At 49.2% G+C, this 12224-nt stretch overlaps 1 protein-coding gene across 2 annotated transcripts in view; it reads right to left on the reverse strand.

Annotated features, from left to right (window-relative positions):
• Osbpl10 (oxysterol binding protein like 10) overlaps window positions 1-5701 on the reverse strand; it is a 237531-nt gene extending 231830 nt beyond the window's left edge. For both annotated transcript variants that reach the window (XM_075964247.1, XM_075964246.1), the window contains exon 1: window positions 5287-5701. In XM_075964247.1, the coding sequence (XP_075820362.1) occupies window positions 5287-5573 (287 nt within the window). In that variant the 5' untranslated portion in view covers window positions 5574-5701. The remainder of the gene's footprint in view (window positions 1-5286) is intronic.
• Between the last annotated feature and the right edge of the window lie 6523 nt (window positions 5702-12224).

The raw sequence follows: 12224 nt of genomic DNA on the forward strand, positions 1-12224 counted from the left end.
GTGGCCCAAGAACATTCGGCTGACAGTTCTCCACTCAAGGCTCCCAGGCACAGGGGAGGGCCTAGCACCTGCCACTCAAGGGATCAAATGGCCAGCTCTGGACAGTTTCACTCATTCCCAGAAAATATACATTTAACAGAGAAGCAAACGAGACTCATTCACAAGGAAGACCATGGTAGTTGTCATTTTGATGTAAGCTTCCTCAAACGCATGCCCTTATAACAAATGCTAAAAGTGGGGGTTGGGGATGCAGCCCGGGTGGTAAAGTGTTTGCCTGGCATACGTGAAGCCCTGGGTTCCATCTCCAACACCACCTCCAGCCAAAACTAAGGGTGGCCCTGAATGCCTGTGATCCCAGCACTTGGGAGGCAGAGGCAAGGAGGGCCAGAAGTTCAAGATTATCATCAGATACATACTGAATTTGAGGACAGCCTGGACTAAATATAACTTTGTCCCAAAAACAAAACAATAACAACAAAAGCAAACAAACAAAAAAGCGGGAGAAGACAGATCCAGTCCGGGCAGGGAGTAGTTAAAACAAAGCAGGTGCTCAACAGAGAAGCAAGACTGTCAGCCTGGAATACTCTGAATTTGAGGCCAACCTGGGCTACATGGGCTATCTCAAAAACAGTAACAACCAAAAAGAGACAGTCTCTTGGAGACTCCATGCCCATCCCTGCTCTCGTTTTCTTCCCAAGTGCCTCTTTCTTTACACGCCCATGCCTAAAGCCTGTATCTAAATATCTTTTCAACAGGGTGATGGTGGACTATCCCTTTAATCCCAGCACTCGGGAGGCAGAGGCAGGTGGATCTCTGTGAGTTTCAGGCCAGCCTGGTCTACAGAGCGAGTTCTAGGACAGCCAGGGCTACACGGAGAAACCCTGTCTAGGAAACCACAATCTTTGGAACGGGCACAATGGCTCAGAGGGTGAAGGCACCTGTGTCAAGCCTGACAACTTTTATTCTATCTCTGAGACCCACATGGTGGGAGGAGGTAACCTGCAAGTGGTCTTCTAACATGTGCACTACACACACACATGAGCACACACACATGTCCTCTAACCTCCATGTGTGCACTACTCTACACACATGAACACACACACATGTTGACCTCTAACCTCCATGTGTGCACTACTCTACACACATGAGCACACACACATGACCTGTAACCTCCACATGTGCACTACTCTACACACATGAGCACACACACATGACCTGTAACCTCCATGTGTGCACTACACACACACATGAGCACACACACATGACCTGTAACCTCCACATGTGCACTACTCTACACACATGAGCACATATACACACACATGTTGACCTCTAACCTCCACGTGTACACTACTCTACACGCATGAGCACACACATGTTGTCCTCTAACCTCCACATGCGCACTACTCTACACACATGAGCACATATACACACACATGTTGACCTCTAACCTCCACGTGTACACTACTCTACACACATGAGCACATATACACACACATGTTGACCTCTAACCTCCACGTGTACACTACTCTACACGCATGAGCACACACATGTTGTCCTCTAACCTCCACATGCGCACTACTCTACACACATGAGCACATATACACACACATGTTGACCTCTAACCTCCATGTGTGCACTACTCTACACACATGAGCACACACACATGTTGTCCTCTAACCTCCATGTGTGCACTACACACACACATGAGCACACACACATGTTGTCCTCTAACCTCCATGTGTGCACTACTCTACACGCATGAGCACACACACATGTTGTCCTCTAACCTCCATGTGTGCACTACTCTACACGCATGAGCACACACACACACACATGTTGACCTCTAACCTCCATGTGTGCACTACTCTACACGCATGAGCACACACATGTTGTCCTCTAACCTCCACATGCGCACTACTCTACACACATGAGCACATATACACACACATGTTGACCTCTAACCTCCATGTGTGCACTACTCTACACACATGAGCACACACACATGTTGTCCTCTAACCTCCATGTGTGCACTACACACACACATGAGCACACACACACATGTTGTCCTCTAACCTCCATGTGTGCACTACACACACACATGAGCACACACACATGTTGTCCTCTAACCTCCATGTGTGCACTACTCTACACGCATGAGCACATATACACACACATGTTGTCCTCTAACCTCCATGTGTGCACTACTCTACACGCATGAGCACACACACACACACATGTTGTCCTCTAACCTCCATGTGCGCACTACTCTACACGCATGAGCACACACACACACACATGTTGTCCTCTAACCTCCACATGTGCACTACTCTACACACATGAGCACACACATGTTGTCCTATAACCTCCATGTGTGCACTACTCTACACGCATGAACACACACACATGTTGTCCTCTAACCTCCATGTGTGCACTACTCTACACGCATGAGCACACACACATGTTGTCCTCTAACCTCCACGTGTACACTACTCTACACACATGAGCACACACACATGTCCTCTAACCTCCATGTGTGCACTACTCTACACACATGAGCACACACATGTTGTCCTCTAACCTCCACGTGTACACTACTCTACACACATGAGCACACACACATGTTGTCCTCTAACCTCCACGTGTACACTACTCTACACACATGAGCACACACACATGACCTGTAACCTCCATGTGTGCACTACTCTACACACATGAGCACACACACATGTTGTCCTCTAACCTCCACGTGTACACTACTCTACACACATGAGCACATATACACACACATGTTGTCCTCTAACCTCCATGTGTGCACTACTCTACACGCATGAGCACACACACATGTCCTCTAACCTCCATGTGCGCACTACTCTACACACATGAGCACACACACATGTCCTCTAACCTCCATGTGTGCACTACTCTACACGCATGAGCACATATACACACATGTTGTCCTCTAACCTCCACGTGTGCATTACACACACAAGCACACGTACACACACAAATAAATAAGTAACTTTGAAAATGTCTTTTAATAAACCCTAATTCTGCTTTCAAAAAGAAAGAGAGAAAGAAAAGGAAGGGGACTCTAATCTAGGTGGGCGCCTGCCTCTCCTCGGGTCCGTGTCCTGGCCACTTCATGAGAAGATCACCGTGGCTTATCTCCTGAGTGGTGTGCCGCTACAGCAGGGCCTGGCACATAACAGACACTCAATAAATGGCTGTGATGAGAGAAAACAACTGAACGAGGTCTCCATGGCTGTCAGAGTCTGTCCTGGCCCCCTTCTCTCTTCTTCATGGATACAGTTCTCCCTTTACAAGACCCCCAAGGAAAGGAGCCGCATGTTCTCACAGGGTCAGTAGAAATCACCTCCTGACCATTAAATGGACCTTGGACCGTGGTGCAGAGAGATCCCCACATAGGAGAGAAGCCAGGACACAGCATCGCCCATTAGAGAAAAGGCTTTGGAGAGGCGAGGAAGAGCATTCATTGGTGGATGACTGAAAGGCAATAGGTCTAGACCTCCCTCGAGCATGCTCAGTAGTGTGCACGTTTTCCTAGGTTAAGTTTGTGATTGCTAGTATTTACTTTGTGTTTTCTCAAACTCTGACTCCAGTAGAAACACCACGGTGGGTTTAAAAATGGCAAAAGGACACAATTCCAAATCCCTCCTAAATCCACTACAAAGAGCGAAATCCTTTAATACATGTTACAGGTAAAATACTATAGCCAGGCAAAGAAAATGCCTGTTATCTAGGGCAGATGCTCGACCGACCCCATAAGCTCTTGAAGAAGCAGCATTGGAAGTGATTGCCCAGCGTGCTCTCAAACTGTCTGTGACAAGGCACCTTGAACTGCCGTTCGGAGACACAACTTTCAAAAACTGAAATCTCGTTTAGCCGTCTCCTATCTCCCTCTCCCCCCCTCCTACGCACACTACCTCTCTGTTTTCTGCTTCTAATGGGGGGGGGGGAGGTAAAAGAAGCCGCCAAAGCTATTTTGAGGGGTAAAAAAAAAAAAGATTCAAAAGTTAAAAGCAACTCCACTAACATAGTAACAAATCTCCAAGGAAACCCTGGGCGACGTGCAGACTTCTTTATCTAGAACTGTTCATTTTCCATTACATCCAAGGTTCTCTTCCTACAAGCAGAGTTACGTGTGTGACAGTCCCTGTTTCGTCTGGAAGCCATCAGAAGAACATTTCCAAACAGCCTGTGGAAAGAGCTAGCTAGCCACCAGCAGAGATAAGTCAAACTCCAGTGCGGGGTTCAAACCTCACAGGCACGATCCATTAAGGGTCCCAAATCTATGAAGACCTAGGGACTACTGAAGGCTGGTCCAAGGATCTCCCCAATAGTGTCTTTGCATGGGCGGTTCATCTTTGGCTTGTTTCTCCGAACACACACACACACACACACACACCGGGGAGGGGGCCTTAGTCTGATCCTTAAGTCCTTCCATACAATGGGGGGGGGGGTTATCAGTCTAATCCTTAAAGTCCTTCCATACAAACAGTCATCACCCCAAGTATGCTGCGAATCCCATTCTCTGACATCCTTAGACTTGCCAACTTCTTTCTTGAGGCAAGGTCTCCCGACGTGGCTCTAACTAGCCTGAAATTCACTCTGTAGACCAGGCTAGCCTCAAACTCAAGTCCACTGGCCTCAGTCTCTGAAGCGCTGGCACTACACGCGTCTGCCACCACGCCCAATTCAAGGCTTGCCAACTTTGAGAGGGAAGCGAGGAAACTTCACGTGCACCTCAACGGGAAATAAGGATAACAGACTGCACGTTCGAGCCACCCGCGAAGGAGTATGCACGGTGGAGGTGGGGGGAGGAGAGGGGAAGAGGGGTGCTCCAAAGATGACAAGTGACAGGCTCTTTGTTGGTGGCGGTGCTGTTGTCTGTATTTTAAACATCACACTTTAACATGAACTACGGGGTGGGGAGAACTGTGCTAGACCAATCATGATGAATGCTTTTTGCACCGGTCACTTAGCACTGCCTCTCTGTCGGTCTCTCTCAGCCCTTCTTCTAGAGTGCGAGAAACCTCTGGCAGGTAGGACACCGGAACCACCCGGGACGATCCAGTGACCACTCCAGATTTCTCAAGCTTCCAGCACCGGAGGAAAACCAGGGCTCCTGCCTCCCTCCCGCGGCTGCGATGCCCGCCAGGGTGTAGAAAGGGCGAGGTGCCCAGGCAGTCCCCGGCCGCGGGTGGCGCCACCGTCCACACCCGGGAAGCCGGGACCTCGCGGGGGCGCGGGCGACGGGCTTGTTACCTGTTTTGCCAACCCTGGAGGAGGTTGGTGTATTTGCTGAGCACGCCCTCGAGCGCCGGCTCCCTCCTGCGGCCGCCTCCTCCGGACGGGCTAGCGGCCACCGAGCCGGGACTGCTGCGGCTGCCCCCGCCGCCCAGTCCCGCGGCCGTTGATCGGCCGGCCACCCCTCGGCCAGACAGGGAGCAGGAGGGCGAGGAGCCGGCCGAGGTGGCGCGGCTGCTGCTACGGCTGCTGCTGTTGCTGCCCCCGCCGCCGCCGCTGTCTGCGCTCTGGGTCGTTCTCTCCATGGTCGCTGCGCGCCCGGGGCGCGGGTGGCCGCCGCGGTGGCAGCCCCACCGCCGCCGCCTCAGCTGCAGACGCCGCTGCTGCAGCTCCGGGCTCCCGGGCCGCGCGTGGCTGCTCCGATTCCCCGGGAAATGCCTGACTCATACAGGAGGAAGAGGAGGAGGAGGAGGGAAAGAGGGCTGGGAAGGAAGCCAGCCGAGCTGGATGCAGCTGTGGCCGCCCCTCCTCCCGCCTAGACCAGGGCCCGGCCCCGCCCTCCCGCCACTTCCCCGGCAAGTTCGGGGCTCCAGGTCCCTTCTCCACCAGCTCCTCGTCCTTCGCGATCGCTCGGGGCCTGGACTGGGGATGCTCCTGGGGCTGGCCGGGCAGACAGGGTGGGCACGCCCTAGATCGGCGCCCTGCACCCTAGCCTTCTTTCTATTGCCCCCACTTGGATCCCAAGGGGTGACAGAGAATCTCCGCAGGTCCTTCCCTCCAACCCCAACCCACCTCGGGACCTGGAGGGAGGGACAGCCCTACCCACCCGGTCCACCCGGATATGGACCCGCCCGGTCCCTGACACCGGCACGCTCCCTCTCCGTATGTCGGCGCACAGGAGCCTGGGCCAAGCACGTACACAGTCACCTGAAAATCAGCCTCATTGGGGAAGCCTAGAAACAGGGCAGCGAGGCCCTCGGGGCTCTCCCGTGGGTTTGGAAGCAGAAAGGAAGGGGACAGCAGGTGACTGTCCCAGGTGAGCCGGCTGTCAGCTGCGGGCGTTTCCACGAGTCAGAGTTAGGGTGTAGTGAATACTAGGGCTGGGACAAGGTTCCTTCCAGTGACCGCTCTCGGGAACTCACTTCACACTAATCCCGGGCGTGGAGGGCAGAGACCGACAAACCTGGCGAGCCAATGCGCCTGAGAGCCACAGGGGCCCAAACCGGAGAGCTAGTGAGAAGACAAACACCAGCTTCCACTATAAGCCAAAACTTCTTTCGCCCACCCACACACTTGGCACTTCTCAACCTGTGTTGTTCTTTAGCAAAGGCAGATAGAGAACCCTCTCCAGCCCACTAGTTATCTTTGTGTCTATAAATATTCAGTGCAATCTGGGTGTTTCTAAAATTAGCTAGTTTTGAGGAGCTAATTTTACACACACACAAGACAGATGATAGAGAGATAGATAGTAGGTAGAAGATAGATAGATAGATAGATAGATAGATAGATAGATAGATAGATAGATAGATAGTAGATAGATTGATAGATGGTGAATGTATGATAAATGATAGATGAATGGATAATAAATAGATAAATGATAATGGATGGTAGATAGATGACAGATTGATTGACAGTGATGGATGATAGATAGACAGACAGACAGACATATTTTCGTGATTGCTAGGTAGAGTTAACTCTCACAGGCTCAGTTCCCCAGATTCTTTACAGCTTCACACCTGTCCAGAAAAATTTCCAGGAGAATTCAGCCCTAGAGATGCCCAGGCAGAAGGTTCAGAGGCATGAGAAGTGATTGCTGCCAAGTAAATCAGAACTCCAGATGTCCACACATCATGAAAAAGTAAAACGGCCTTCCAAGAAAAAACACAAGCAAGAACCACTCTGAAGCCAGAGGGCATGGAGGGGTTTGGCTTGGTTGGTTTGGTGTTTGTTTATTCCCTTGCTTGTTGAGGTATGATTGTGTGTATTCCAGGCCCACCTCAAATCACTGTAATCAGGGCTGGCCTTGAATTCCTGGATGAATCCTCCCGATTCTACTTCCCAAGCGCTGAGATCACAGGTGTGCACCATCTGGTCCAACTGAGTTTTATATGACCTTGATCAAGTTACTTTTAAAAATTACATAATTTGAGGCTTAATATAATTCATGATTTTGCCTGCATCTATATGTGTGTGTGTGTGCCATGTGCATGCCTACTGCCCAAAGAGATCAGAAAAGGACATAGGATTCCCTGGAAATGGAGTTGTAGATGGTTGTGCGCCAATATGTAGATGCTGGGAACTAAAAACTGAGTTCTCCGGAAGAGCAGCCAGTGCTCTTAACGGCTGGAGCATCCTCTGGTTCCTTTAAAAAAAAAATTCTTAAAGTATGGGCTGGAGAGATGGCTCAGTGGTTAAGAGCACCACCTGCTTGTCTAAAGGTCCTAAGTTCAATTCCCAGCAACCACATGGTGGCTCACAACCATCTGTAATGAGATCTGGCACCCTCTTATGTATATACAGACAGAACACTGTATACATAATAAATAAAATTTTAAAAAAAGTTTAGGAGAAAAAAATAAAATGGGAGGGGCACCCAAGTGCTACAGCATGGTTGTCAAGATTAAAGGACAACTTGCAGGAGTCAGCTCCCCTTCCACTAGGGGGTTAAGGTGACCCAGCGCAGGTCCTCAGGCTTGGCAGGAAGTATTTTACCTGCGGAGCCATCTACCAGGGGTTGAACCAGTAGACCTGGCAGCAGGTGTCTTAGCTACTTAACCATCTCACAAGCCCATAGCCTGTTCTCACATGTCCACCCGCCACCGTGTGCGTGTGTGTGTGTGTTGGTACATATGTATACACACGTATGTATGTGTGTGTTGGTACATATGCATACACACGTATGTATGTGTGTGTTGGTACATATGCATATACATGTATGTATGTGTGCGTGTGTATGTGTTGGTACATATGAATACACATGTATGTATGTGTGTTGGTACATATGCATACACACATATGTATGTGTGCGTGTGTGTTGGTACATAGGCATACACACGTATATGTGCGTGGCAGAGGTCAACATCAGATGTCACTCCTCGGGATCAGTTGTTTTTAGAGACTCAGCCTGAAGCTCACCCATTCAGCTAGTGTGGCCACCACGTCTATTGTTTTACATGGGTTCTAAGAATCAAACAGGTTTTCCTGACTAAGCTATCTCCCAATCCCCTGAGCCTCGGAACTTTTGTTTTGTTTTTACTTGATTTTGAGTCAGGTTCTCACTACACAGCCGTGGCTGTCCTAGAACACACTATATAGACCAGGCTGGCCTGGAACTCCCAGAACACTGCTTGCCTCTGCCTCCTAGGTGCTGGGGTTAGAGGGTGCACCAGCATACGGGCTCTGACCCTCAGTTCTTAACCACTGTTAGCATCCTTTGTGACATCACTCCAAAAGGGTCTGGTTTCATTTTCTACACTTAGTGAAACTACAGACAGTGCCACTGGGTGCCTGGAATTCCATTTCCTGTTGTATTTTTGCTCAGCAAGAAATCTCTTCTCCTAGCAGCGCTTTGTGGAAAGCAGGGAGGTGCTTAGACCTCTACCGCCCATCCACAGGCTGCAAAAGACTATAGGTGTTCATCACTTGAAGGACTAACCTGTGATGTGGGATATCCTTCTGTATATGTGCTGCTCTTATTGGATAATGAATAAAGCTGCTTTGGCCTATAGCAGGGCAAAATAAAGACAGGCTGGAAGAGATACATAGAGTAGGCAGAGTCAAGGAGATACCATGTAGCTGCGGAAGGAGAAAGATACGGCCACCAGAACCTTACCAGTAGGCCACAGCCTTGTGGCAATACACAGATTAATAGAAATAGGTTAATTTAAGATATAAGAGCTAGATGTGAATACACCTAAGCTATTGGCCAAGCAGTGTTGTAATTAATATAGTTTCTGTTTGATTATTCGGGTCTGGGTGACTGGGAAACAAACAAACAGCCTCCATTTACAAATCTGGCTTTAGCAGGATGAATCCGGAGCTCAGAGGAGCATGATGAACTAGGGTCTTCTGATTCCAAGCTCAGTGCTCTTATAGGTTTAACATACCACCTGGACCTAAGCTGTGACTTTATATGCAGCTTAAGTGGGAACAGCAGAGTCTAAGGTGTTAAGAGTCTGCCCTCCAGTGAACATTCAGCTCCTTTAAGATTATTCTGTCTGGGCCAGATGGTACACATCTACAAAACTAGGACTCAGAAGGTGGAGGAGGGGGGAGCAGAAGTTAAAAGTTGCTCTCAGCTACATAGCAAGTTCAAGGCCAGTCTGGAATTCAGGAGACCTGTCTGGGGAGCACTGTGAACTGTCTGGGGAGTCTGAGGAATCACTGTGAACTGTGAACATCCCATCGTGGCCCAGGCTCAGGAGACTGAGGCAGGAAAAACCTGTGTTCTAGACCAATATGGGCTACAGAGTGGACCTTTCCCCACAAAAAGAAAAGAAGAGGGGGGTGTAACAGGCTTTTTTCTTTTAGTTTGCCAACCAGCTCCCAAATCGTGACACTTATTATCAATAGGAATGTTCAGCCTTATCTTTTATTTTAATCTGTTTCTCATTATCTATATTTTGCCTTGGGGATTTTTACCTTTCTTCCCTTCTGCAGGGTCTACTTTCCTGTTTCTCCTGTCTGGTTGGCAGCTGCCTGGCTTCCGGCACGGGGTGTGTCCCTCTCTTTCTCCCTCATTTTTTTCTCTCTCCTCCCTAGATTTCTCTACCTTATTCTCTCTGCCGCCAGCCCTACATATCCTTCTTCTGCCTAGCTATTGGCTATTCTGCTTTTTATTAGACCAATCAGGTGCCTTAGGCAGGCAAAGTGAGACAAATGCAACCCATCTTTATATCATTAACAAAGGCAGCTGAAACAAAAGTAGCACATCTTTCCACAGTTAATATTCCACAGCAGGTGAGTTAGGGGAAGGAAACAAACACAGAGAGCATTTTATGAAGGGAGAAATAGCCAAGAAAATAAAACATCAGAGAAGGCAAACCACGAGAATTGCCCCAGCCAGAGAGCTCAGGGAGCAATCCCAGGACTCGAGTTCTGTGGCCCACTGATTATTTGTGCATGTCTCTCCCATTCTGAACAGGTATAGGGACAGTAGCTCTATGCCGTTTCAGAGGGAAGGTGACAGTAGGGACTGATTTGCAGGGAAGAGAGGTACAACATTGTTGCAGATGCCCGAAAGAGACTTCTCCCCATCTAGGCCAGTTAAGAGGACTGCAGGCCCCACGCCGCTGCAGTGCTGTAAGAGACACTGTGACACCTCTGAGGAGTAAGAAGAGTGTAGTGTGCACACAGGAGGGACACAATTTGAGGACAGAGTATAGCTTGGGCTGATTTCAAAGATACACAAGATACATAAATACATTCTGCAATGTTCCTCTCCTCAAAAGAGAAGTTTGGCTGGGAATGTAGTCTGGTGGTATAGAACTTGCCCAGCACACACACACACACACACACACACACACTCAAAAAAGGAGAGCTGTGAAGTTTAATTCCTCCCCTAAATATGTTTCTCATTGCTACCATCAAATACAGGGTAAGAAACTTAAGGAAGGATTTACTTTGGCTCACAGTTTGAGGTGACACATTCTATCACGGTGAGAAGTGAATAGCAGCAGCAGGCTCTAGTGTGAGGCTGTTTGCTCACACCTCAGGTACCAAGATGCCAAGCAAAAAGAATCCCAACCTTGCCCTTCATCCATTTCTAGCCATTCTGGGACCCCAGCTCTTGAGAGGATGCTGCCCATATCCTGGGTGAGTCTTCTCCCCTCAACTAATCTCTGGAAACCCAGAAGTGTGTCTCTGAGGTGATTCCAAATTCATTTAATTCCAGAATCAAGATTAAGTATTACAGATGAATTTCGGGACCCACCTCTAATGAATATGAAAAAACAGATGTCCAGGGTCAAGTGATAAAAAGACAGTGGTCTCGCTCTCTCTCTCTCTCTCCCTCTCCTCCCTTCTTCCTCCCTCCACTTTCTCTAATGGGTGTAGAACCCGGAGACTCACACATGCTAGGCAACAGCTTTTCACTGAGCTACATCTCAACCCTTCTTATTGTTATGTTGAGACAGGGCCTCCCTAAGTTACCAGGCAGGTCTTGAACTATCCATCCCCTACTTTAGCCCTTCCATGAGCTGGAATGACAGGCTTACACCACTACACCTAGCTTCGCCACTGACATTGTTTTTAGGAACTCCTTTTCTAATTCTATGTGTGTGGGCGGAGTGTGCACATGCCTCGGCAGCACGCAGAGGCCAGAGGAGGGTGCTGAGTGCCCTGATCTTTCACTTTCCTCCTGAGTCCTTTGAGACTGGGTCTCACCCTAAGCTGGAGCTCACATTTTTCAGCTAGACTGGCAGCCACGGCTACAACTGCATCCACTTCCCTCAGAACTGAAATTGAAGGTGTGTTTGAAACCACGCCCAGCTGGTTCCAAGGGCTCCGGGTCTGACCTCAAGTCCTCAGGGTTGCACAGCAAGTGTTCTTCACCACCAAGCCGCCTCTCCAACTCAGCAATTGATCTTTGACAGAAGTGCAAATGCAATTTAATGGAGTTTCTGTCTTCCATTTGTTTCATAACCGAGTTTATTGTTGCTATAAAATATTACTGCAGGACTGAGGATGTGGTTCGAATCGTAAAGTGCTTGCCTGGTTCCATCCCAACCACCACATAAAACTGGGCATGGTGGAACACACCTGTAGGCCAGCACTTAAGAGGCAGGAGGCGGGAGGATGTGAAGTTCAAGGTCATTCTCAGCTACAGAGAAAGTTCCAAACCAGTCTGAGACGCAGGAGGGGAGGAAAGCAGCAGGGAGGGGAGGGAAAGAGGGAGAGAGGGAGGGAGAGGGAGAGAGAGCCAGGAACCAGGAGGGAGACTTTGAAACACACACACA

The sequence above is a fragment of the Microtus pennsylvanicus genome, chromosome 3 (genome assembly GCF_037038515.1).
Source record: "Microtus pennsylvanicus isolate mMicPen1 chromosome 3, mMicPen1.hap1, whole genome shotgun sequence".
In the NCBI taxonomy this organism is placed as follows: domain Eukaryota; kingdom Metazoa; phylum Chordata; class Mammalia; order Rodentia; family Cricetidae; genus Microtus; species Microtus pennsylvanicus.